Source organism: Canis lupus, chromosome X (genome assembly GCF_048164855.1).
Source record: "Canis lupus baileyi chromosome X, mCanLup2.hap1, whole genome shotgun sequence".
NCBI classification, from domain to species: domain Eukaryota; kingdom Metazoa; phylum Chordata; class Mammalia; order Carnivora; family Canidae; genus Canis; species Canis lupus.
The window spans coordinates 39142799-39170736 of record NC_132876.1 but is presented as its reverse complement, the minus strand read 5'-3'; the positions used below and the strand labels follow the sequence as shown (position 1 = coordinate 39170736).

Sequence of the window (27938 nt, the reverse complement as noted above, 5' to 3'; positions counted from 1 at the left end):
GTTCAGGGAGAAGGAGTGTGTTGCTACTATTAAACAATGAAGGGATGTGTGTGTGTGTGTGTGTGTGTGTGTGTGTGTGTGTGTGTGTGTATGTTTCTGGCTGGAGAAGTCTCTGATAGAGAAAGGAGAATGAATTTCAGAAGCAAGGTCGTGGGGAGATAAGTGAAATGTTTCAATGTTTCAGTGTCCTCTCAAGCAACAAAAGAACTAGAAATGAGATCTTGGGGAATAAAGGGCAGGAACATCACCAGGAGGACCTTCTGCTGGGTGGCCACCATCTCTCAGTTACTCAGACGAAAGAAGAAGTTACCTTCAAATGATGGCAATTCCTACCTTTGACAGGTAAGCCATTGGTGATGGCCCTTCTATTTCTGAGACCCATCTTTTCCTAATGTCTCTGTGAAGGTCAACCTTTCACTCACAAGGTGAGTTCCCTCATAAACAATTCACCACTTGCAAGTATCAGAGAGGACACAGAGCATACATGTGGTTTGCCGAGGGAGGTAGGAATGAGCTCTCTTTCCCTTCTGGGGAAAGCACCTGCCCTTCTCCTTCGGATGCCAGTTTTCACGTCTTGTAATCTATATTTAGAGTGCCATGTCCATTATTCAAATGGGATGCATATTTCCTGTCACTGACATAAACATCTTTCAAACCAATTCTCTTTTTTTCTTGTTAGTTGAGTGTGGAAAGTCTATGACTCTTGCAACCAAAATTTGGAGCAGAACTGCAGATGAATTAAGACCTAACAGCCTAAGGGAGCAAGTGGGTTTTCTCTCAAGCTGTCTTATCTCTGCATAATATCACTTCCAGATGATTCTGTTCCAGATGAGGATCAAGGCCATAACTGGTCTATACTACCCAGGACTTCCTGGCAATGCTGACTTGCCTTAACTGTGGTTGTCATATACTCCTCTGAAGAAATGAGATGCAAAACTAAACAGACTCAGAATTCCTGACTTCTCAAGGGTATGGTGATTGGTTTGGTTTTGCCTTTTCCCTTTCGCTTACAGCTCATATGATTACTGGGGGTGCTTTAGTCCATCATAGTCACATTCCTCAGCTATCACACTGTGCAGTCATCATGCTCGAATACCCAGGAGCTTTGGTTTAATCCTGGTCTTACGATTCAGTTTGTGAGACTTCCAGGTTGCTGAGATATTTACCCTGCGTGCTCAGATGTGTGTTTCAGAATGATCAATCTTGGCTGTTTGGAAGATGAATTGGCAAAGGGAATAGGGATGGAGTGACAGAATGGCTGGAGATGGGGGCGCTGATTAGGAGTCCGTTGTAACTCTCCAAGTGAGAGGCAACAGAGCCTGAGTTAGAGCAGTGGGAGTTAAATGAGGCTATGATAATGGAGATACTTTGAAGGTGGAATTGGCAATATTTGGTAATGGATTGCTTGAAGGAGTGGAAGGTTATTACATGATAAAAGGGGACAAGTGGAGGACTGAGTTTGGGACAGATACTAATGAGTTCACTTTAGGTATGGTGACTTATGGTCCAGGTTTGTCTGCTACCGAGGGAATACCCAGAATGTGGGACTCTCAGTACTAAAACCAGGAAAGTTCTGGGCAGACCAGGACAAGTTTGTCACCCTAAGTTTAGGATATATTGGATTTGAGGTGTCCGCATACAGTGTCCAGAAGGTGGCTGGGCACGTGGGAGTGGTGTGTAGAAAAGATATCAGAGTCAGGGGTTTAGTCCAGGGAGTTGCCTGTTACAGAAGATGGGTGAGCCCATGGAAATGCATAGGATAACTAAGGGAGAATACACGGGATGAGATTATACCTATCTCAAATTCCCTGAGGAACTCTAGATCCTTGTGAATATGAATGAATGAATAAAATAACTAAGAGCAAGAGGTGAATGAGAACGAGACAGCAGGCTGCACTTTGAGGCACATCTACCTGTACAGGTGGGCAAAAAAGAACCAGAATGGATGAACATGAAAGACTCCTAACTCTGGGAAACGAACTAGGGGTGGTGGAAGGGGAGGTGGGCAGGGGGTGGGGGTGACTGGGTGGCGGGCACTGAGATGGGCACTTGACGGGATGAGCACTGGGTATTATTCTATATATTGACAAATTGGAAACCAATAAAAAATAAATTTGTTAAAAAAAGTCAAGGAGGAAGAAAATTCAAAAGGATGTGGGTTGAGAGGATTAATATTGAGGACAGGCAATTGGCTCTGGTAATTAATATGTCAACAGTAAAAGAACACTTTCTGTGACATCCTGAAATCAGATTATAAGATGCTGGTTAAATAGACAGAAGAAAGGAAGTATGGGTAGCAGAGGTTCATCTTTCTCCCAACAATGAGGGAAAAGGAAAGAATAGTTTTCTCCCTTAAAGGCCAGTTCAAGACCCAAGTCTTCTTAAGTTTTCCTGAATGATTGCCATGCCTATTGTTCTTCCCCTTCTCAAAGCACTAGAGACTCTGTAGGAAAAAAAAATTAGCTATGTGTGATATACTTCTTTAATTTTCTGGTAGCTTCTAGTGTGCTCGTTTGGTCTTCCTATTAAACTCTGAGCTTCTGGGCAACCTGGGTGGCTCAGTAGTTTAGCGCCTCCTTCAGCTCAGGTCGTGGTCCTGGGGTCCTAGGATGGAGTCCCACGTCAGGCTCCCTGCATGGAGCCTGCTTCTCCCTCTGCCTGTGTCTGTGTCTCCCTCTCTGTCTCTCATGAATAAATAAATAAAATAAAATAAAACCCTATAAGCTCCCTGAGGGGTAGAGACCACAGCTTAGGTCTCCCATCTTGCCTACAAGAAAGGCCTTCAAGAATATTTGCTAGTTGTTAGGATGGGAAGGATGGAAAGATTCTCCAGTTCACATTTTTTCAACTTCTGCAGTATTTGCGTTTTGGGCTGGATAAGTCTTTGTTCCAGGAGACTGTCCTGGGCACTGTTGGGTGTTCAGTTTGACATTTCTCTATCCCTCTCCTATAGTTGTGACAATTGAAAAGTATTTCCAGACATTGCCAAATGTCTCTCCGTGTGTATGTGTTTGTATGTGTGTGCATGTGCGCTCTGTTTGGGAATAGACTCAGTTGATACCCACTGCTCTAGGTGACCTGAGCCTAGCTTAGTTGCACCCTTGTCCTTCAGCCAGGGCAATCCAAAGCCATTTCCCACTGAGAAACATTGGCGTCCAACTCACAGCCTCCAGGAAGATGTATAATATTCCTTGGTTACTTGCTTTCAGTTCTGAGATCTTAAACTCATTCCTTTCTCTGCCTCTCCCTGGAGTGAGTTACTGGCTCAGTACTTGCACTTAAACACAAAGTACTGAAAAGATGCCAACACACTTCCCTTATGATCCTGAATATCAAAGCAGAGCCGGAGAGACATCTAATTACAGCAGCAGTTTGTAATGTTTCTACAACTGTAAGGGAAACATTTATTAATTTGTTCACAAAGTGTAACTAGTAATTAATAATACTTATTCTGTTCAAAGTATCTTTCAAATATTATATTATAACTCCATCTGTAGCCTCCTCAGAGACTGGCCAGAGGATGGGGGAAATTAGAGAAAGAGAAAATGTATAAAATAGAGGTACAGGATGTTTCAGTGCTCAAGCAGAGCAGAGAACCTAGGAGTCCTGGCCTCTCATTCTTTAGGTTAGTCCTGAAGTGTCTTCCTGACATTTTAAGAAATATTTATTTATTCATTTATGTGTTTATTTATGAGAGAGAGAGAGAGAGAGAGAGAGAGAGAATCCCAAGCAGGCTCCATATCCAATGTAGAGCCTGAGCTTGATCTCATGACCCTCTGAGATTACAACCTGAGCCAAAATCAAAAGTCTGATGCTTAACTGACTGAACCACCCAGGTGCCCCTCTTCCTGACATTTTTTATGTATCATCACAATGGGGCCCATTGTTCCCAAAGGACATTTCATGTGGGTTGAGCTGGATTGTGGGTGAGGATAAGAAAACTGCTCTGATACCTTGCCCTGTTCTACCACCATTTTCCAGATTTCTGAGGTTCCTGAGTAGTGCTCTGCAAATCTTCCTACTGCTGCTCTATGGGAAAGTCCAATAAACTAGGCAGTTCATTTTTATCAAGTGCATGATAAGACTATTGTCTTATGACACCAAAAAGTGATACGGATAGAAGGAGTAAGGTTGTACAGGGCATAGCTCATTCTTCCTGGTTCTTAATGGAGCATGTTAATTTATTGAACTAAGAATTTTCTGTATATTCTTGGATTTTAGCCCCATGGCAGCCCCATAAAATAGGTATTAGTATCTGGCCTCTTTATATAGAGAAGAGAATGTTAAATCAGTGAGGTTAAATCACATGCCAAAAGCATATAGATATAAAGTTATAGAGAGCTGTGATTCCAACCCATTCTGTATAACTCCAAAGTCTGTGCTCTTATCCCCTATGCTAATGTGTTTCATTTATCCGGTCCACTTTCTCTCCATTTTCTTTTTTAAATGGTAAGCTATTCCATTTTATGGAAGGAAGAACTGTGGACCAGAAGGTATAAAGGACTTGCCCAGGATGACTTGGTGTTGGTGATGGTAGGGGTGGGAGGGGAAGAGGCTAGAAAACACATTTTCTTCCTTATACTGTGTGTGCTCTTTTCTCCTTATCACATTATTCCTAGTTTAGAATATAAGTCACATCTCATTCTAGGAAACAATTAAAGGACTAGAAAAGGAAGTCTGCCATTAATTGTGTGATACTAAGTTTCTGAATTCTGTGGCACTGACAAATCAGATGATGGAGCCATTTTATTTCCCAATGGATATTGGAGGTCATTAGCTAGTGTTAGCCTGCCAGCAGGCTTTGAGTGGAGAGTACATTACGTCCTTTCAGGATCTCCCAGGAGGAATGAAGAATCTAGTGAATATATAGAAATAGAGAATATTGAAACAATATACTACATACCTTAACCAAGGAGCTGGACTAAAGAATCTAGCTGCCACAAAAGGAGAGATTTTCTTTTCTTTTTTTAAAAGATTTTATTTATTTCAGTGATAGAGACGGAAAGCATAAGCAGGGGAGAGAGGGGCAGAAGGAGATGCGACTCCCCATGGAGCAGGGAACTCGATGGGGGGGCTCAATCCCAAGACCCTTGGATCAGGAACTGAGCTTAAGGCAGATAGTTAACTGACTGGGCCGCCCAGGTGCCCCAAAAGGAGAGGCTTTCTATAGCATTACTAAGTTGCTTCTGAGTCACTTTGAGGAGTGAGAGGGAGAAGTAATGCAGAACCAATTGGCATCTTCCAGGATTTAATGGAGTGATGGTTCTATATCTAGAATAACCTTGGAAAGTCCTTGGTCTTGAAGCAGGTCAGTTTCCTACTGTCAGCTGGAATTCTCCTGTACACCTCTGTGCAATCAACTCTCCCATCATTGGGTCAAGGTGAATAAATCAGAGAGATGGGGCTAGTCTCTTATTTCCAAGAAACTTAATTTTATTTTTGTTTGATATAGATAGCATATTTACATGTAAGAATGATCTGTTCTGTTGGGAGAATATGGACTATTAAGCATTATCATTTCTAACAATTCCAGGGATTACTGTAAATCCCTCAGAGATTTTTGTTACATTCAATAGTCACAAGCCTTCTGGTTAATTGACTTTCCTACCTACATTTTCTCAGTAATTGACTAGGAAAGAATCTTCATGAAGTATCCTTTTTCATTTGTCTCTTTTCCCACAAAAGTGGTCATAGCCCACAGGTTTTATACAATTGTAGCCATCTTTTTCTTTTTTAGCCATTGTCCATGCCACACTCCTTGAGGCTTGTCACCAGATTTTCATGCCTCCCTTCCCATCATAACCGTATCCCTGCCTGATCATCAAGAAGCGGGCGGAACTGAAGAAAGACTGAGCTGGTGATGCATGGATTTAGTAAAGGAACCTGAGGATCCTTTAAGCTCTTTCCTTCATTTCCTGATATTTCTAAGGCCAAGCATCAGTTCTGGTGTGTGGTGGCCCTGGAAAGCTCTTGGGTTCTGGAGTCAGTCAGTTCTGGGTTAGAATCCTGTCTGCCACTTACAGCCAGGTGATATTCAGCAACTCACTGTTTCCATATTTTTAAAGTGAGGATGATATTCATTTGTTGCTGCTGTCTGTTTTTCTGACCCCCTGGCCACTTGCCTAGCTCTTTCCCTCGAATTCCTACACCTATTCTTTCATTTTGATCTGTGCCCATTGCTTTTGACTTTGCCCTGTGAGTTTGTAGGGTACAGATTGTTTTTATCTAGTCTTTGACTCAGGGCTATGCAGACTTGCCCTTGGTTTTGTTTGTAGAATGAAAACCCTGAGAGGGCCAGAGCTGTGGTTATTTGTGCTTACCATCATAGCCCCAGGACCTAGGACCATATTTGGAACATAGGAGGTGATCAGTAGATTTTTATGGGATAAATGAATGCACAGGGTTCCTGATCCTAGTGCCCAGATCAGTCCCTTTGACCTACTACTGCACACAGCCTAATGTAAGGAGTGGTTATATCCTACAAGAACAGGCCCTGTTCAGTCACTATCCTGTGAACAGGACTACTTGCCCACTTTGCCTTGGAGAGTACCCACAAATTTCTGTTAGTTCATTCAGGGCTTATCCTGAGTCATCCTGTACTTGAGGAGGTTAATAGGACTGTACAGACCTATTTAAATTGATAAGGATGACAAAAATGATTAGTGGAGCCAAAGTGAACAAATGCTCTTGAGTTCAGCCTTGTGAAGCTTATACTCCCTTCACTGTAATTGTGGCATATTCATATTAAGCCATCTCTCCTCCTCCTCCTCCTCCTCCTCCTCCTCCTCCTCCTCCTCCTCCTTCTTCTTCTTCTTCTTTCAGAGAGAGAGTGAGCAGGAGTCAGGTGGGGTGGTGCAGAGGCCAAAGGAGAGAAAATCTTAAGCTGAATGTGGAGCCCTACACAGGGCTCCATCTCACAACCCTGAGACAATGACCTGAGCTGAAATCAAGAGTCAGATGTTTAACTGACTGAGCTACCCAGGCACCCTGTAATCTTTCTTTTTAAATTCCCAATTGTACATTATGGGCAAAAGCTGTCACTTTATCTCTTGTCCTTGAGAAGCCTTTCTTCTATATCTGCTACAAACTTGTTACAAAATGTAGGTGTCCTGGAAGCAGTTGTACAGACCATCTGGACTGAATGAAAAGATTTACTTCTGGGTGGAGTGTTAAGTGAAAGAGTATCCCCTGGTTTCTTGGGGGTTATCAATTCAGTCGTTGCTTCCCGTGTGACATTATAAATACATCTGGTTGCAGTGAGGCTAGAAGTAGCTTATTTCCTGTTGCAGTTGGATAAGGTGGAATTATGCCCATTCCTATTTATGACTCAGAGAGCCGCCTGAAACTGCAGGATAACTGAGGTAATGGCAGATGAAAACCAGGGTAGGTGAGGGCTGAACGGAGTTTTTGATTGAGGTTACTTTTAGTAAAGAGGCTTTAGGCAAGTATAGTCCTATTAACTGCAATTTAGCTAGGCCTAAGCAATGGTTAATTAAGGCAAAGCCAGGGCCTATCCAGGAGCACAGTTTAGATAAGGCCTAGCTGGGGCTTAAATTAAGCCATAGTCATAGTTAGGCCTAACCAGGGCACAGCCAGGTTCAAAGTCTAGTTAAGGCCTAGTCAGCCTGGTTGAGGGCTAGTCAGCACAATTAAGATGTAACCAGAGCCTAAGCCTACCTATGGCTTAGTTGCTCAGTTAAAGCCTAGATAACCCAGTTAAGGTCTAGTCAGAATCTGGTTAAGGCATACCCAGGGCCTAAGTGTAGTTAACTACTAGTCAGAATATAGTTAGACTTAGCCAGACCATGTTTAGGACCTATCAGAGTCTTCTTAAGGTTATGCCAGGTCCTAAGCCTAGTTAAAAGCAAGATAGCTTGGTGAAGGCCTCATCAGAGTATTGTCAAAGCACAGCCAGTGCCTTAGCCTACTTTTGGTCCTGGCAAATCCCATTTAAGGCCAATGGACCTAAGAGTACTTAAATCCTAATCATAGTCTAGTTAAGTCCTAGCAAGGGCATAAACAAAGTTTAATTCTAGTCACAGCTTAGTTAGGACTTAGCTAGGTCTAAACCTTGTGAAATTGTAGTCAGAGCCCAGTTAAGTTTTAGTCAGGGCCTCTCCTGACTAAATTTGTGGGTACTCTCCAAGGCAAAGTGGGCAAGTAGTCCTGTTCACAGGATAATTGTAGTCAGACCCTAGTTAAGTGTTAGAGCCCAGTGAATGTCCAGCCAGGCTCTAAGGCTAGTTTAGACTTTGTTAAAGTCTGGTTAAAGCCTGGTCAGTGTTTAAGCTTATTTAAGGTCTATTCAGAACCCAGATAAAGCCTAACCTTAGTTCAGTATTAGTCAGAAACAAATTAAGGTATAGACAGGGCCTAAGCTTAGTCAAGGCCCAACCAGAGCTTGTTAAGATATAGCAGAGTCTAAGCCTATAGGGTTAAAAGCTAACATGGTTTAAGATCTCCTCAGAGTATGATAAGTACTAGCCATGGCCTAAGCCTAGTTTATGTTTAGTCAGAGACCAGTTGGGGCCAAAATCTAGTTAACTTTTAGTAAGAAACGACTTGAGGTACATCCAGGACCTAAGCTTATTAAAGCCTTTTCAGAGCTTGGTTAAGGCCTAGCCAGAGCCTTGTTAAGGTATTCCTAGGACCTAAACCTAGTTAAAAGTTAGCCAGCCCAGTTGAGGCCTAACTGGGGCTAAAGCCTAGTTCAGGCTTAGTCAGAGCCCCATAAAGGTCTAGTCAGAACCTAAGAGTCTAGTTAATGTATAGCCAGGGCTTGAGACTAGTTAAGGGATAGTTTGTCCAATTAAGGCCTAGTTAGTTTATTTAAGGCCCAGCTAGGGCCAAAACCCAGTGAAAGTTTCATCAGTCCAGTCAAGGCCTAGTCAGGGCTCAGCTGAGACTTAGGGTTCAGTTCAGGCCTAGTCAGTGCCTGAGACTGGTTAAAGCTTGGCCAGCTCACGTAAGGTGTAACCAGGATTGAAACATAATTTTGGCCTAGCTAGAACCCATTTAAGCCCTAGCCAGGGTCAAAATGTAGTTAAGGTATAGTTGGGATCTAATTAAGGCCTAGCTGCAGCCTAAATCTAGAGAAGCCATAGTCAAGGCCTAGTTAAGGGATATTAGGTTTCTAAGCCCAGTTAAGACTTAATCAGTGCAGCTAATGCCTGGTCAGTTCAGTTAAGGCTTAATAAGCTCAGCTGAGTCCTCGTCAGGGCCTAAGCCTAGTTTTTTCTGTTGTTTTTTTTTAAAAGATTTTATTTATTTATGGGAGACACACAGAGAGAGGCAGAGGGAGAAACAGGCTCCCTGTGGGGAGCCCGATGAAGGACTCAATCCCCAGACCCCAGAATTATGACCTGAGCCGAAGGCAGATGCTCAACCACAGAGCCAGTCAGGAGCCCCAGGGTCTAAGTCCACTTGAGGTCTATTTGAATCCCACTTAAGGTCTAGCCATGGACTAAGCCTAGCCGGGACCTAGCTCTAGAGAAGACATAGATAGCCAGAGTCTATTTTTAAGGTGTAACAAGGCCTGAGTCTTTTAAAGGCCTATTTAGCCCAGTTAAAGCCCAGAATTGGGCTGAACTTAGTGATGTTGTAGTCAGAGTGTAGTTAGGTCCTAGCCAGGCTTAAGCCTAGTTAATGCCTAGTAGAGTCTAGTTAAGGTGAAGCCAGGGCCTATATCTAGTTAAGGCCTTGTCATCCCAGCTAAGGCCTACTTAGGCCCTTCACTCTGTTAAGGGCTAGTCAAGACTAGGGTAACCAGCTTATTCCAGTTTGCCCAAGACTTTCCATATATAGCACTGAAAGTCTGGGTCCTGGAAAATCCCTTGGTCCCTGCAAGGGATCAAGTCACTGACTGGTCACTCTAGTCAAGGCCTTTTTTTTTTAAAAGATTTTATTCATTCATGAGAGACAGGGAGAGAAAGAGAAAGAGAGGCAGAGACACAGGCAGAGGGAGAAGCAGGCTCCATGCAGGGAACCCGATGTGGGAATTGATCCCGAGACTCCAGGATCATGCCCTGGGCCAAAGGCAGGCACTAAACCGCTGAGCCACCCAGGGATCCCCAAGTCAAGGCCTTTTAAAGAAAACTTTCCTTTGCCTTGGAGTTTACAAAGCACATTCATAGTTTATAGTTTTTGTTTATAGTTTACAAAACACATTTTCAACCTTATTTTGTCGGAGTATTATAGTATCTACTTGAGATAGGTGTTATCGTCATCCTTGATATATATATAGATGAATCAACTCAGGTTTTGAGAGAAGGGCCTTCCTCAATGCCATACAGCGTCAAAGGTAGAGTTTAATCAAATTTCAAAATGTTTGAATTCAAAAGCCATGCTGTTATTTTTCAAGCTACAGTAAAGGGGCATTTCCCCATAATTAAAAGCTGTTGAAATGATAAAAGTTAACACTTGCTCAAGGTATTACCATCATCCTGTTTGCAGGTCAGGAAAGTGAGTTATGGCAAGCTTTGCGACCTGCCCAAGGTAAGAAAAATTTTAAACTTAAACTCAGGGTTCTCTGCCTCCAATTCTCTGCCTCCTTATTTTTCCCCTTTAACGATAGTCTCTTTCCTTCATCCATCCTACTTGCTCAGTGTCGGGTACACATCTGTGTGGCTGAGACTCTTGGTGATGTCTGGAGCTATCAATGATGTTTCCATGCATACGTTATCTGAAGTCCATCAGGCATTTGGTAGACTGTTCTTGTGTTGACACTTCTGTTTGCAGCCTGAGGGTTATCTATTGGATAGATGCTCATCTCATTAGGGAAAGGTTGTTAAGCCTGGCAGCAGAGCTGACATGGTAGTAGAGTCAAGCCTCAACCACTTGATTTGCTGTGATCAAAGGATAGAGACAATAAAGAGAAACCTTGTCTCCTTGGGAGTTCTTGGGAGGGTGACTGGATATATCCATGTTATAATGACATTTTGGGGACTAGGGAAAGAGATCAGGCCTCCCTCTCTGTTACTGTGGATTCTGTTGCCAGAAGGCACTGAGAACTTGGCTTGCCTTTTCCTGGCTGTGCCATTTCTCTTGCCTCCTGTAAGCTTACCAGGGGTGACAGGTGTCTCTGTTAAAAAGCCTGTATGCAAATATAGCTGTATCTTCCACTATGTTATCCCGAGGACAAAATAGTTGCCACCCCTGCAGAATGTAGCAGCTTCTGGATTGGATGCCAATGGTAGCAGCGTGCCAAGCATGAAGTATCCTGTTCCCCCCAACCCTGCCAAATAAACACCAGCTTCCTCTTCAGTGTTACATTTAAAGGGACAGCCTCCACTCTTCTTGTATGGCAGAGATAGAAGGGGAAAGCTTTCAACATGGGTGGTCTGTGGCTCGGATGGTGGCACTATGGAAGAGACCACCCACTAGGATACACTTTAGGTAGTGCCTTCTTGGACTGTAATTTCCTGCTCTCTGCTCTTAGGTTGCTTTGGAGAACTATTTGGTTTACTGAATAATGTGAAAGGAAGATAGAGCTGGTTAGGAAGGAACAAATGATTTATTCCATTGAGCAGCTGGTAGATTCAAACGTTGCTTTCTTTCTTGGAGAGAACATCATGTGGGAATGGCATTATTTTCTCTGACGTTCACATGATGACTCCCCACATAAACTCAGGCCTTTAGATGACTTCATGTGTTTGCATTTCCATGAGCTAGTGAGGCACATTCAGCTTCGAGGCATTGGGTTAATGGCATAAGCAGGCCATATCTCTGTCCTAATAAAAGATCTGGAAGACCTTTCCTTGGGGACTGGGGGCTTTGCAGTATACTGTTGGAGGCTATGGAAAAAGAGCACGGAACTAGTTTTCTGGTTCTACTACATTCCAGTTACATGACTTTGAGTAGATTGTTTTGCCTCTCTGGGTATCAATTTTTCTAAATGTAAAATGGAGGTAATAAACACTGTGTTACCCTATCCATGCTATGTGTTAACGGTGAAGATCAAATGAGATATAATGTGAAAATACTAGAAAAAGTATAAAATCCTATACAAAAGGTAAGGAATTATTAGTCCTATTATTCATTCAACAAATATTTATTGAATACCCACTGTGTATGTTTAAACATGTAACTCTCATTGAGAAGATGAGATGTGAGCAAAGAGTTTCAAGGAGGTGAGGATATTTGAGCAGATATTTGAGCAAAGAATGTTCCAGACAGAAGTAGTAGGCAGTGCAAAGCACCTTCAGAGGAAGTGTGCCTGGTGAGTTTGGGGAATGGTCAAGTGGCCAGAGTGGCTGGAATAGAAGGAGGGGAGTGAAGTAGAAATGAAGTTGTAGATTACATTGTGGAGGGCCATGTAGTCCATTATAAGGATCTGGGCTTTACTCTGAAGGACATGCAGAACCATTAGAGGAGGACAGACATGAACTGACTTACATTTTATTTTATTTTATTTTATTTTATTTTAATGATAAAGAATGTGTGTGCATGCATGAGCAGAGGATAGGGAGAGGAAGAGAGAATCTTAAGTAGGCTTCATGCCCAGCACAGAGCCCAATACAGGGCTCGATCTCATGACATTTCGATCATCATGACCAGAGCCAAAATCAAGAGTCGGTTGCTTAATCAACTGAGCCACCCAGGCACCCCATTCTGACTTACATTTTATTTGTTTTTAAAAAGATTTATTTATTTATTTGAGAGAGAGAAAGCACGAGGGGGAGGGGCAGAGAGAGAGGGAAACTTAAGCAGACTCTTTGCTAAGTGTTGAGCCCTACATGGGGCTCGATCTGACAATCCCGAGTTCATGACCCCAGTTAAAACCAAGAGTCAGATGCCTAAATTACTGCACCACCCAGGCACTTCCTGACTTACATTTTAAAGAGCTCACTCTGGTTGTTGTGTTGGGAAGAGGTTGGGGTGAAGCAAAAGGAATCCTATGAGGAGGTTATTAAAATAATCAATGTGTGAGGTAGATGCCAGTGGCTCACAATGGCAAATTATTAGATTTTGAGTATATTTTGAAGGCAGGGCCAAAAGGATATTGGCTATGGATTGAGGGGAAAAGAAAAAAAGTCAAGGAAAACTCAAGATTTTTGAGCTTGAGTAGTTAGAAGGATAGAGTTACCATCTACTGAGCTGGAGAAGGCTATAAGTAGAATAAGTTTCGGAGGGAATATCAAGGATCTAGTTTTGGATATACTGAGTTTTATATATCACAGGTCAGGGTAAAGGCAATTAGATACACAAAGATGAAATTCTGGAGAAAGGTCAGAACTAGATAAATAAATTTGGGAGTCATCTGCATATAGGTGTTATTTACAGCCTGTATGAGATTGCTAAGGAAGTAGTTATAGATGGAACATAAGACGACCTGGGAGTTATCAACCATGTCAAGTGTGGAAGCCACTGGAGACTTGGACAAGGATACTTAAGTGGAGTGGCCATTCTATTTAACTAAAAGTGTGTGTTTTAGAACAGAAATATTTAACCTGGTAATATTGGTCATGAGATAAGAGAGAGATTTGGTTCTTGTCAACCAAACCTGCCTTAAGATTCCCCTGCCTCTAGCTAATATTAAAAAAAATCTGTGAGGCATCCTGAAAAGACAAGTCCATCCAGCCTTTCACTTGAGGGCTCTTGCCAGACCAAAGAACTGTGGCCCAGATGTGCTTTTCTGAGTGCCAAGCATATAGGTAATGGATGAGCTCTTTATCCATGTTTAAAATGCTAACCTTTGGCCCCTTTTTGAACCTTCAGAGGCAGAGGATAAAATGTTCAGAGGGAAAGGAAACAATAAATTCATGCCCAAGGGCAAAGCATTATCTTTATAGAATATTAAGAAATGTTTTCTTTGCCTCCCTTCCTCCAATTTATTCTGATTGTATTTATCTCAGAGGTCAAACATGGAGAAGTCTTATTTTTTTATTTCTGTGGAGCAGCATATGGTCTTTGGGTGATTTTAATGTTCATGTAGGTTTTTGCTATCTTTCCTTTTTACTAGAATGTTCTAAGTGTGGTTGCACTATGGGAACAATAATAGGGATGAGGACAATAAAATGGTTATACTCAAGGAGCCCTGTGGCCTATGAGCTACTTGGTAAGCCACCCACCATGGCCATATTGTGTTCTTGTTGCCATCTTAACACTGTTTCTTATTCTGTTGGTGATCAGGAGTTCCCCAGAGCATTACTAGGTACCATCATGTAAGGTACAGCACAGAGGGTCAAGAGACTGAAGAATTAGATTCTCACTCTTGCTCTGCTACTAACCAGCTGTGAAATCTTGGAAAATCACTTATCGATGTTGGGTCTTCATTTCCTTAGTCATAAAAAAGGAATAATCCTTGCTGCACAGGATGTTATCAGGATTAAATACATTAATGTATGTGAAAGTACTTGAGGATATAATTAGCAGAAGGAGGAAACTATGAAACACAGATAAACTACCAAGGGAGGTTATGGAATCTTATTTTGAGATGATAAAAAACAGAAGCACTCTTCCTTTGGTGGATAAGCAGTGAGCACATTTGCAGGCAGATGGAAGAACTATATGGCCTTTGATCTTTCTTACAGTTAGAAAAAGAAACAAATTGGGTCTCTCCTGGCAAGCTGACATTTGCCACAGAAACAGAGGAGGCCACGGTTGGTGCTTAGTCTTGCTTTTTATCAAATTTCTGAGAAGTATTCTTGAAACTCAAGACTAAATCCAGGTTAGGATAGTAGAGGATAAGAAGTATGCAAAGATATATGTATGATGCTCCCTTTCTTACCCAAATGATTCACATAGGAAGATCTGAAAGTCTGGGCTGGTTCAAGTGAAGTCATGCTAGACACGGAATAATGGCCTTCATTATCTTGCCTGAATGACTTTGCCAATTACTCTCCAAGTAAGTGTTTCCAAAGAATAGCTAGTTAATGCTTTGAAAGATTTATTGCCATAAGACCAAGTGTAGGGCCTTCTCCATGCAGCTGGTGCTACACTGGAGGACTAGCCAATGAGCAGTCTGACGCATGGCCAGCTTCTACCTGACAGGGCGAGGAGCCAGAGTGAGTGGATGCTTCAAAGGCAAGAAGCAGTTAGGTTAGGAAGATCCACCAATCTTCAAGGATTCCCTGCCTGACTGGTCTCAGGTCTACTGAAAGGGTTATGTGGGAGCAAGAGTCACAAGATAGTCCTGATCCCTCACATCTTTACCCAAGTTCAAAGTCATGTGAGTTCCAACTATGAGCTAAGTTGTCATATCTGGTACTTCCTTCTAGGTTTTGTAAAACCTGCAGTTGTCCCCCCCTCCTTCTAGGGGTCACTAGTCAGTACTCAGGATGCACCACACACTGTTTCTTGGATCCCAAGATTTTTCCAGAACAATGACATTAGCTAGTATATATTAAGAGCTTCCTATATACCAGGCACCATTCTAAACTTGTTGTATATATTAACTCAGGTTGTTCTCATGATCATTATTAACTTCATTTTACAGTTGAGAAACTGAGGCAAAGTAGGTTGGCCACCTTCCAGGTCATAGGTGGAAAAGTTGTGATTCAAACACAGATCTGTTTGACACAGATCCTACACGATCCTACCCTTACAACTACTAGCATCGCTTGACTGTATCTCCCAAAGAAAATACACAAACAAACAAAAGCGATGTGCCTTTTTCCTTCTCAGAAATCTGAGAAAAGATGTGGAAATAAAATCTCTTTTCCTGTTACTTCCAAGTTTCGTCCTTATTTCCCTTATTTTAGACCCTGTCCTCTGCACTGGTAATATTTAAAAAGCCAAGAACCTTTCTAGAAGTAGTACAGCTCTTTTTAGTGTCTCTGAGAGTGGGGGGAGGGCTGTGGGCTTCTCACCAGAGCCAAGATTCAGGGACAAGCCTGTGCAGAGTCCTACCAAGTCAAGATGGGGGGGAGGCTGTTCTCCTGTTTGGATAGTTTTGAGGAAACTCTTTGTCTGTCTAGGAAAATAACCAAGAGATACATTTTCAAAAGTGGTTGTTTTTCTCCAGTGACTAAGTTGTTTTTCGGAAGGGTAAGCAAGAATTTGTGATTCTCTCTGCAGCAGTGAGCAAATTTGGAAGAGGAGGAAAGAAATTCAGTAGAATTCAGTTTAAATTGACCATAAGGACATTTCCTACTCCCGCTCTTTCCAGTTTCTGTTTTGAATTTTTCATATATTTTCAAGAAGGGACCATGTTTAGCTCCTCAGCTGCACAATCCTTTCCTTTCTCTCTTGATAAATTAAAGATGGTTCATGGGGATTTTAAATGTCATATCCTATAACAGGCAAATGCCTTATTGCACACAGTTTTTTTTTTAAGGCAAAGGTTTGTCCCTTCAAAAAAAGAGTTTAAAGGGTAAATACTGTTGCTTTGTTCACTGTAATCCCCTTGCCCAGAGAGTACCAGCTATGTCAAAATTATGAAATTTGTCAGGGCGCCTGGGTGGCTTAGTCAGTGAAGCATCTGCCTCTTGATTTTGGCTCAGGTCATGGTCTCAGGGTCTTGAGATCAAGCCCCTGTGTCAAGCTACACACTGACCATGGAGCCTGCACGTCCCTTTCCCTCTGCTCCTCCCCCAGCTCCTTCTCTCTCTCTCTCTCTCAAATAAAATCTTTTAAAAAATTATAAAATTTTTCATTTGGGGACAAGGACCTCTCAATGTTTTCCTCGGGGAGGGGGGACAGCAATAAGAAGTAAGGTCTGGGAAGGGCTTTTAAAAAAATATCTGTATTGAATGCATGTATGCAAATGGTACTGCGGCACCAGAGAAGGGAGCATTTTGAAAAAAATTTCCTGTTTGTAAATAGGAACCTGGCACCTACACTCACCAAAGGCACATTTTAATCTCTCCCACATAACTGCCTCTGTTCCCCTTGGATATGAACTAATTTACCTTGCCTGATGCAGAGAAGCTTATCAACTATAAACATGGACCCAGAGGATTTGTATTTCTTTGCTCCTTTTCCATCCTACTGTTAGACACTTATTGCCAGTTTGCTAGTTATGAGCACCACAAAATAGCAGGGTAAGACTATCAGCTAAATGAAAAATGATGGCTCTTGATTAGTTGTGCTGACAAAAATGTCATAAAAGTGAGATTAATAAGAATCTATGGGTTAAAGACTCTAGTTATCAGATGGATAGGATGGCCTCTGCCCCAGCTGTCTTTCTGAGCTACTTGGAAGATGTGGGTCATCTCATCTTGTGTTAGTTTATGACTACATCTAGCTATAAGCCCTCTTGCTTTACTTAGTTAGCACTGACCTGAGGTAGAGAGCCAAATGGGCCAAAGGGACCCTTTTCTGTACCTTCAGATTTCATTCCATTTTCATTGGCCGTGATGACTGGCTTGCTAAACACTGGCAAGACTCTCATCACTGTCTTGCTGTTCCTACTGGTTTTACAAGAAAGAGACCTGCAATTAAAAGTCAGATAATTTTTTTGAGATATACATACAGCGAAGTGCACAAATTGTAAGGGTACCCCTGAATGTTTATTTTTTAAATTAAATTTTATTTTTTAAGATTTTATTTATTCATTTGAGAGAGAGATAGTGAAAGAGAGCATGAGCAAGGGGCGGGGACAGGGAGAAGCAGACTCCTCATTGTGCAGGGAACCCAATGTAGGGCTTAATCCCAAGACTCTGGGATCATGCCCTGAGTCAAAGACAGATGCTTAACTGACAGCCATTCAGGCACCCCAGAATTTTTTTTTTAGAAAAACATGTAATCATATCATGACAGAGAACCTTTCTAGCACCCTAGAAAGCTTTTTCATATCCCTGGCCAGTCAATAACCCCCCACCCAAAGGTAATCACTATGTTTACTTCCATTCCATAGTTTTGTTTACTTGTTTTAAAATTTCATGTAAATGGAATTATATGATACACACTTTTACACATCTGGTTTCTTTCAGTATTCTTGTGCTTGTATTTTGGGGACATTTGTACACTTTTCTTTTCGGTTATATACTTAGAAATAGGATAGGGTCATGGGATAGAGGTACATTTGGTTTTAGCAGATAATGTCCAACAGTTCTCTAAAGTACTTATACCAGTTAACACTCACCAACAATGTATGAGAGTTTCAGTTGCTCCCTGTTCTTCTCAATGCTTGGTATTGTCAGGTTTTTTTCCACGCTAGCTGTTCTTTGGTGGGGTTTTGTGTGTCTAATTGTAGCTTTAATTTGCATTTTCTCACGTACAGTAATGAAAAGCTGTTCATATGCTTGTATGCCACTTGAATGTTCTCTTCTGTGAGGTGCCATTTAATTCTTTGTAACCTATTGTGTAGCCAAACTGTGGAAGGAGCCTCGGTGTCCATCGGAAGATGAATGGATAAAGAAGATGTGGTCTATGTATACAATGGAATATTACTCAGCCATTAGAAACGACAAATACCCACCATTTGCTTCGACGTGGATGGAACTGGAGGGTATTATGCTGAGTGAAGTAAGTCAATCGGAGAAGGACAAACATTAGATGGTTTCACTCATATGGGGAATATAAAAAATAGTGAAAGGGATTATAGGGGAAAGGAGAGAAAATAATTGGGAAAAATCATAGAGGGTGACAGAACATGAGAGACTCCTAACTCTGGAAAACAAACAATGGGTAGTGGAAGGAGAGGTGGGCAGGGGGTTGGGGTAACTGGGTGGCGGGCACTGAGGGGGGCACTTGACGGAATGGGCACTGGGTGTTATGCTATATGTTGGCAAATCGAACTCAAAAAAGCATACAGGAAAAAAACGGGAAAGAAAAAAGATAATTCTTTGTAAACTTTTTTAAAAAAATTGGATTCTCTCTTTTTCTTATTGATTTGAAAAACTGTAAAAAATATATGTATATACTGGATACAAGTCCTTTGTTATACAGTGAATATTTTTTCCCAGTCTGTGGTTGGTCTTTTCACCCTTTTAAGGAGTCTTTTAATAAATTGAAGTTATTTATTTTTATGAAATCTTCTTTCATAGTTAATATTTTTTTCTGTCAAATAAGAAATCTTTGCCTACCAAGGTCAAGAAGATAGTTACCTATGGTTTGATCTTGAAGATTTATTGTTTTATCATTCATGTTAGGTCATGTTATCATGATCCATTTACTATTTTATTATTATTATTATTATTATTAATTTTGGTATGTGGTGTGAGGTACTGGCCAGGGTTCTGTTGATTTGTTTGTCCTTGTGCTTGTACCATGCTGTCAAAATTATGTAGCTATAAAGCTAACCTTGATATCTGGCAGTGTATGTCTTCCAATTTTGTTTTTCAAGATGTTTTGGCACCTTGTCCCAGTACCCTTTGGGGATGGTTTTGAGTTGATTAACTCATTAGAAACCCCACAGCCTCCTAGCTTCAAACTCTAGGTATCATTTTGAAGGAGGGACTGGTAGTGTTTGTGGCAGTCCTCTTCCCTCTAGTGAGAATTTGTCTCTGAAGTACCATGAGACGGTGGGAAATTTCACAGAGCTTTTCCCTGCTCAGGAAGGAGCCTAGAACTCAGCTGACTTCAGGTGAAGAAAACTAATCCTGCATTTCAGGCTTCTCAAATTTCCAATCCATTATGCTCACCTCAAATGTTATGCAGATCTCTCCTTTTTGGGATAGTAGACTCCTTTTGCCTTGGGGGACAAACCTCATCTTCAACTTGTGCCCAGAATGAGCAAATGTCTCAGTGGAAAAAAAAAAGCTCCTGATGACCAGCTCACTTAGGAAGGGCCTTGTGCTCTCAGAAATTTTAGGTTATCTTGCCTGTGTCTCCACAGATCAGGGATATCTTTACATATTGATTTTGCAATTTTATCCTTCTTTTTTTTTTTTAAGTTGTGACAGGAACATTCACATCCTCGCTTGAAAGCCAAAGTCCTGAAAATATCCAGGAGTTGGAACCTTGACTTTCTCATCCAACTCGGGTCCATCACAGGTGAGTAGTTTGAGTGTTTGGGCCAATTCAGCAGGTCAGTGGAAGGGCAGATAAAAGAACACAGCATTTCTTTCACAGATGATGGGGATCCTTGAGGGCACTGATCAGGCTGTCTCCATCCCTCTGCTTTAGGGCTCATAGTTAATTTGGAATTCATCCAGTTTCCAGGGATGGCAAATGAGATTAACATTCTAGTTCTATCCCTGCTCAAAATGAACTGTCAGCTCTGGCCTGAATAAGGCAAATTTTGCTCCTATGTAGGCACCTGAATTGGTGCCATCTGGCATAGGACTTTTAGGAGTCAGACTTGGACTGACTTTTGGTTTTGCATCTTTACTTACCCTGTGACTGTGGGCAAGCTTGTTAATTTCTCTGATTCTCAATTCTATCTATAACTTCATAGAGTTACTGTGAAAATTAAATGTCCTAATATAAGACAAGTGAGTTTCACAGAAACAATAGATCTTCTACAAATGTGAGTATTTATTAGAATAATTATTTATGGGCATGTCATCTCATCTAATATATAGTTCTTGAGGCTGGGGATTATGCTTGGTTGCATTTTTGGAAGAAGTAAAATTTACATGCAATGAGATGCACAAATCTTACGAGTACTATTTAGTGAGTTTTGACAAATGCATATTCATATTCCTTTGTAACACAAAACTCTATCTAAAATATAATCATTACCATCACCCCAGAAAGTTCTATTGTGCCTCTTCCCAATCAGTTCTCCCCTAGATGCAACCACTTCTCTGATTTTTTTCTATCATAGGTCATTTTGCATTTTCTAGAGTTGCATATGAATGGAATCCTATAGTATGTATTCTTTCATGTCTGGCTTCTTTCATTAAGTATAATGTTTTTGATATCCATTCATGCTGTGGTCCCTATCAGTAGTGACTTTCTTTTTCTTGCTGATTAGTATTACATTATATGAATATATTTCATTTTGTTTATCCATTCTCCTTTCGATTGACAGCTGGGCTCTTTCTGCTTTTTTTGTTTTGCTATTATGCATAAAGCTGTTATAACCATTCTTCTAAAAGTCTTCTTGTGAATTTCATTTCTCTTGGTTAAATACCACAGGGTGAAATTGCCGGGATCAGGTGGATGCTTGCTTCGTTTTATAAGAAACTGCCAGACAGTTTCAAAGAGGTTGTACCATTTTATACTCCCACCAGCAATGTGTGAGAATTCTGATTGCTTTACATCTTTGTCAACATCTGGTATTGTCAGTCTTTAATTTTAGCCAGCTTAGTTAGTATGTTGTGGTGACCTATTGTGATGTTAATTTGTATTCCTTTGATGACTAATGATGTTGAATATGTTTTCATGTGCTTATTAGCTATTTATTTTTCTTCCTTTGTGAAATGTTTGTCCAAATCTTCTGCCCATTTTTAATTGGTTTATCTTTTGATCATTGAGTTCTAGGGGCCCTGTTTTTTTTAAGTGAGGTACAAGTGACATATAACAGTATATTAGTTTCAGATATACAACAGAATGGTTTGATCTTTGTATATATTGCAAAATGATCACCACAATAAATGTCACTAACGTCCATCACCACATGTAGTTACAAAACATTTTTTCTTGTTATGATAATTTTTGAGATTTACTCTCCTAGTAACTTTCAAATATGCAATACAATATTATTCACTATAGTCACCATGCTGTACATTACATCCTGTGACTTATTTAGTTTATAGTGGAAAGTGTGTACCTTTTGACTTCATTCACCCACTTCACTCACCACCCACCCCCTAGTCAGCAGTGTTCCCCAAACCACACGTTGCAGAATGATCACCCCTGAGACTCCACCCTAAGCCCAGGCCTCCAGAGCTGCCCTGTTCCAAGCCTACTTCTCTGCGCATTTTGACAGATTCCTCTCCAGCTCCCAGTCCGTGGACACGGGACTGTTCACCTGACATCAGAGACACTGACACTTCGTATCCTTGAATGCCCCAGCTTCCATGGACCTGCAGTGCCTGAGGGCACCTGTCCACCTGGCCATGCACAGGCAGGCAGTGGGTGGATGGTGGCCCCCCACCGATGGCCTGTCATTTTGCAAAAGTCACCTAAACTGAGCCATCAGGCTTTCATATGGGGATACCTACATCTCAGGGGGGCATGGGGATTAGCGGTGTTCTTTATATATTCTGGTTACATGTTCTTTGTCAGATAAATGAGAAAGGGATGGTTAGGGGAGCTTTTTTAGGTTGGAGGGTAAGAAATTTGAGAAGATGACATTTAAACTGAGACCAGAATGACAAGAAGCCATTTTTTCCCCTAGGGGAAGGGATCCTAGGCAGAGGGAACAGTTAATAAAAAGGCCCTTAAGGAACACTATACACTGTTGGTGGAAATATAAATTGGTGCAGGCACTATGGAAAACAATGTGGAGTTTCCTCAAAAAATTAAAAATAGAACTACCATATGATATAGTGATTCCACTTCTGGGTATTTATCTGAAGAAAATAAAAACACTAATTTGAAAGGATACACATACCCCATGTTCATTGCAGCATAATAGCCAAGATACATGGAAGCAACATACATATCTATCAGTGGGTGAATGGAAAAGAAGATGTGGTTTATATACACAACAGAATACCCCTCCGTCATAAAAAAAAGAGATCTTGCCATTTGCAACAACACGGATGGATCTAGAGGGTATTATGCTAAGTGAAATAAGTTGGGCAGAGAAAGACAAATACTATATGATTTCATTTATATGTGAGATCTAAAAACAAAACAAATGAATAAACAAAACAAAACTCATAGATACAGAGAACAGATTGGTGATTATCAGAGAAGAAGAGGATTGGGTGGTAGGCAAGAAGGCTGAAGGGAGTCAGCTGTATGGTGATGGATGGTAACTAGATTTATTGTGGTGATCACTTTGTGATACATGCAAATATCAAATTATTATGTTGACTACCTGAAACTAATTTAATGTTATATACCAATTTGGAGTCAATAAAAAATACATACAAATTAAACTGAAAAAGCTTAAGAGATATATTTAAAAATGGCCCTTAAGGTAAGTTGGAGCTGGGCACAAACTATCCAAAATACCCGTTTTAGGCAAACTAAGGTACCTAGTTTACCTTAGTAAACTTACCAAGCAGGGGCTGCTTGATTTAAAAATTACCGCAACTGGAATAAGCTGATGCTATAGTTTTACTCTTTCTTAGTACTATAGGACTCAGCAGTTTCTCAACACCCTCCTTGTTTTCCCCATACCCTCCAGATCCTAGGTTCCAAGATGATTTGAAGCTAGGAACTGTGGATTAGTTAACACAATGGTCAATAGAGTTAAGGCTAAGTCAGGAAATGTATTCCCTTTAAAGGTGACCAAGTGATAGAACAGATCAAGGTTTGCATAAGTAAAAAGTGACCACACTTATCTTTGTAAAACAGCAATGTTCTACTCTTCTGCCTTTTACATTTATATTGTCTAATGTAAAACTTTGTCAATACAATATCAATTCAATAAGTGGAATATAATTTATTTTTGAAATTTTGCTCAGTTTAAGGAGAGATGGAAGAAAAGGTGTGGGAAGGAATAGTGGAAGATGGAGATACAGAGAGAATCAAATAGAATGAAACACATAGATATGAATAACTGGAGGTCTGTTGATCAAGAGGAGGAATAACAGAGTTCAAGAGGGAGGTAGAGGAGCTGAGAAAAAAAAAAAAACCGAAGGAGAAGCCAGAAGTTAAATCTGTTTTGTGTGAGTGTATTCCTCTTGTGCCTTTGGGCTATGGGTACCATAGTAGTCTATTATTGCTTCCTTTGAAAAATGTGATGGTACTCTTTAATAGTATTTAATATACACCTTTCTTCTGTGTTTCCTTTCTGATGAGTTGATCCATGCTCTACATTAATGCCAAATTCCTCTAATGATTTCTTTCCCTTATTTCCTTCCACCAGACTGCTTTTTTTCTCTAATCAAAAGGCAGAGATTCTTTAAGTTAATAAAATAACCTCCAGTGCCCATTCTCCCATATTTCAGATGAGAAGTAACCTCCAATAATAATCATGCCTTCTGGTCATCCTGGTTGTCACCCTTCTTGAGGCAAACTTCACACCTACTGTCAGGGTTTTGGACTAAAAAAAATGTGTGGTTCTGAAAGAACTTATGCTAAGTAGAGATAGTATATAACTGAGTGGGTCAAAGTTGGCCCCATGGAGACCAGCAAGTTCCATGCAAAAACCACAGATCATCTGGCCAATGGTTTGCTATACCCTGATAAAGGTCTAAGGAGTACAGTTAGCTGGAGGTAGTGCCTATGATTTGCTGGGCCCTACTCTGGTCAGAACTGCTGGAAACAGGGCATTGATGGATTTGGCAGTCTCCTAAAGGAGTGAGATGGATGGCTGCTTCCTAATACTTTCCACTAGGAGAAGCTCAACTGAGTCTGGAGAAATAAAACCCGCCCCATTTGTAGGACTGGTGGCTAGAAATTCAATGTGCATATATGTACCCAAGGAAAAATTGGTCAATGATATATAGCTAAACTGATTAGCCATGGATTGGAGATGTATACCATAATAAATGGAACATTACAGACTGGTCTCTTGCAGGAAAAACAATCTGGTGGAGGAAGATAAGAAAAAAAATCAATGAAAGAAATGTAGCAATTCAGGTAGGACATGTACCAACTTATCAGAACAGAAAGAATAATCTATTTAGAGTAAAAGTGGAGACAATTTGACCCCCAAAACTAATGTAGACTCTACAGTCTTGGGGACTCCAAGTCCAAACTCAACTCCCTTGTCAGTTCAATTTAAGGTCACAAAACAGGTACGTGCAGCCCCATGGCATATGGACATGAATGCCGTAGGTAAGCAGAGGAGAAAGAGTAGGAACAAAAAAGTACGAATCAAACCAACAAACAAGTAAACAACATGAAACATGTCAAATTACTAAAAACCTGCATCTTCAACAAACTCATTTTTAAGAGGAGTGGTACATGTGAAACCAGACCAATGTGTGAAGTAGATTATACTGGGCCAATCTTTAGATTTTTAAACAAAGAATATTGTCTTATAGAAGTATAAAATTCCTCAGGAAGAGGATTTGCAGAGCACACCAGACATGCAGTTGAGAATAATATATCTGTAACTTTAAATAATATTGAAGGAACTAGCTGTTAGATATGCAATATTGGTAGTAATAGGAAATTATCCAGGAACTAATTTTATAATAGAAATTGTCCAAAATTTGGCAAAAGACAGACTGTGGGACTTTAGTTTCACAAATTCCCCAGGCTGCAGGGGCAATAGGAAGCCTTAATGAATAGAAGACTAAAAAGACAAAGAATTTAGCAGCACCAGATATAAGTGGCAGTGAGGTAAAGGTGCTAATAAAGACAGAATTAATTGAAAGACTCTGAGTGAATGTAACTCCCTTAATAGAGATGTTCAAGAAAGATGGACAACCTATGCCCACTTTGTTCTCAAATCCTCTAAGAAGAGATAAAGACAATGAGAAGTGTGAAGGAAAGCGAGTATGAGTGGGAGATCCTCATAAGACCATCAAAAGGAGGGTGAATAACTAGGAATACTCTTTCATCCTTATCCTATAGCCAGAACCTGTAGGATGGATAAAGGCTCAAGGATACTAATCTTTGTATTTCTCTTTTCTATTATTAGATCTGCTTTGCCGTTCTCTTTTGGCTGTGGCAGTCTGTCTGGTGGTCATTGTAATAGCAGTTTACTACCAACACAAACAAGACTGCCATATATAAATTTTGTGGGAGGTTCACCAACTTTATCAAAAAGTGCTGTGGGACCACTGGCCTCATTCTGTACTTGATCATCATCATAATCATATCAACAGCCTCATTTCTTGGCCAAACCAACCATAGAACCCAGGAACTATCAGCCCCACAGGATTCATTATCACCAAGAGCCCATTTGCTACAACTTTCAGTAATATTTATCTACTGAGGAGATCATTGAGGCATGGAGCCTGTGTCAATCCCCGAACTGGTTGGTGGACTTGTTGATTGTGTAGCCCAGTTAATAAGAATAGCTGAAGAGCTTTTACAACTGATTTCACAAGAACAAATTCCATGTAGAGAGCAAAATGATAGAGCAGAACAGATGGAAGCAGATGCATCTTCTCCTGAAGAAGGTTCACTCCCAGACCTTTCTGATTTCTCAGACTTAGAGTCAATACTTACACCAAGAGAAGATGGAGACTTAATCTTTGACATAGATCAAGCGATGTTAGACATAGAAGACTTATATGAAGATGTACTCTCTGGCATAAACGAGGATTTAAGAAGTGGTTAAAATTTAATTTGCCCCCAGCAGCATGTGAGAACTGATCATTTTTCTTTTTAAAATAGATTCAGACTTTTCTGAATGTTAGCAATGTGAGTTTTCTCCTACTTCTGTATATTTTCATTACTAATACCTTATAGAACAAGCAATACTAGATTTACTTCCAGTAGAAGCTAATCTCTTTTCTTCTTTATGTTTCTTTTAAAAGCTCCAACATTAGCCATATCATTCTTTCTCTACCTGTCCTTGTTCTCCTGTTAGGGTTACTAATAACAGGAGCAAACAATACCAAAAAAATAAACTCCTCATCTAATAGCGGAGTGAAGACCTCACAGACTCTATCACATAATAGAACCCAATGGTATTGTTCTGCACATGGAAACCAAAAGGGGAATATTCCCCAGGATTGTATTATAATGAATACATCACATTGACAAGACAGTTTTGGAACACTTTTACTTGAAAAGATGTAACTCCTTACTAGGCCTTTAGGAGAGGATGTGTCAACCAAAGGATGCTATAGGAGACCAGGGGAAGCAATTTTGAAAAAGCACCATCTGTCGGATAATAAAACAGTAGAAAGCTTTTCAGATAACTTTTGCAGAGAGAAACCTTTGAAAAAGCCGAGGCCAAGAGGTTCCGATGCAGGATTTTTCCCTCAAACGATGACCCACACTGCAACTAGTCTTCAATATTGTTCCTCAAATGGAAAGGACTAATTAAATCATATAATGATATGAGTATGCCAGTACTAGAACATCTAAACAAAGCCCCATGAGGAGTGTTCACCAGTGGAGAGTCAAACACTCATGGCATAGGCTCAGACGTGACGGTCCGCAAATAGAAGTGGATAAAATATATCTTCTTGGGTATAGCTAGATTTATAAAGAATAGCTGATAGGCTTATTATAGTGAACCTGCTGCCACTTTGACATAGAAATCTTAACTATTGACAAATGGAAGCAATGATGAATCTGAATAAAATAGGAACTGATATTTAAGCCCCAATAATTCTACAAATAGCAGAAGGGTAAAATGCAATAGTTGGAGGACCTCCCTCCCCATATCAGAACAGAAAGAGACCCAATAAATGTGTGGGAAATTCACTGCTTGTAGTCATTCCATGCTGTACAGCAGTCTCATTTCCATTTGGAGAAATAGCTACCCTTCAGAGAAGCCCATGATCACTATGGTCCTCCTTCCTAGAGAATGACCTTTGTGTCCTACAACATGGGCAACAACTGGTAAAGGCATTAAAGTGTATTTAGGACAAATTGGTGTATTCAAATTGTGAAGAAATGACATGAAGTTAATTCATGCTGGTGGAAAACAGACTATACCCAATTCATTGAGCCCTAAAGCATATTATTGGCAAAAAGATTAAAAACACATTGAATACAGAGAGCTCCAGAGCTAGCCAACATGACAGATGCTGTATCTAATCCTAAGCAGGGTCTACACACACGGATAATTAGCTGCTTTTAAAGGTAAATGTGGGGGAAAATTAGAGATCCAATGTGGATGAGCAGTAGCAGAAGAAGCATAAGTCAGTCTTGCTACTGAATTTCAGGATAATTATGTAACAAATTGCAGAAAGAGACTGCTGTATCAAAAAAAAAAAAAAACTACCACAGACCCTTTCGAAAATGAGAGGAACTTAGGGAGCTACTCAAACATGTTACTATGAGAAAGTTCCATAATAGACTGCTACGTGGAAAGACAGAGTAGATGAGGATCCAGGACACTTAGACAGGTGCACAAA

The 27938-nt window shown here is 40.6% G+C and overlaps 2 protein-coding genes across 5 annotated transcripts in view; one reads left to right on the top strand and one right to left on the bottom strand.

Annotated features, from left to right (window-relative positions):
• The window catches only part of TRPC5 (transient receptor potential cation channel subfamily C member 5), a 173262-nt gene that overhangs the window by 81562 nt on the left and 63762 nt on the right, over window positions 1–27938 (bottom strand). The gene's annotated exons all lie outside the window — the stretch shown is intronic.
• Window positions 79–27823, top strand: TRPC5OS (TRPC5 opposite strand). 4 transcript variants are annotated; one of them, XR_012026646.1, is made up of 5 exons: window positions 79–342; window positions 10453–10494; window positions 18251–18408; window positions 19779–19878; window positions 25541–25854. XR_012026646.1 is itself a non-coding variant. In XM_072817758.1 (5 exons), the coding sequence occupies exon 5, from the start codon at window positions 25853–25855 to the stop codon at window positions 26183–26185; it is 333 nt and encodes a 110-aa protein (XP_072673859.1). In that variant the 5' UTR covers window positions 123–342; window positions 18251–18408; window positions 19779–19878; window positions 24470–24531; window positions 25541–25852; the 3' UTR covers window positions 26186–27823. The 4 variants fall into 4 exon arrangements, 3 of the variants coding, with proteins under 3 accessions (XP_072673859.1, XP_072673858.1, XP_072673860.1); XM_072817758.1 differs by lacking the exon at window positions 10453–10494 and adding an exon at window positions 24470–24531 and having other exon boundaries at window positions 123–342; window positions 25541–27823; XM_072817757.1 differs by lacking the exon at window positions 10453–10494 and having other exon boundaries at window positions 123–342; window positions 25541–27823.

Coding starts and splice junctions, on each gene's coding strand:
- TRPC5OS (XM_072817759.1), top strand. CDS start 25,853: ATGGAGCCTGTGTCAATCCCCGAACTGGTTGGTGGACTTGTTGATTGT.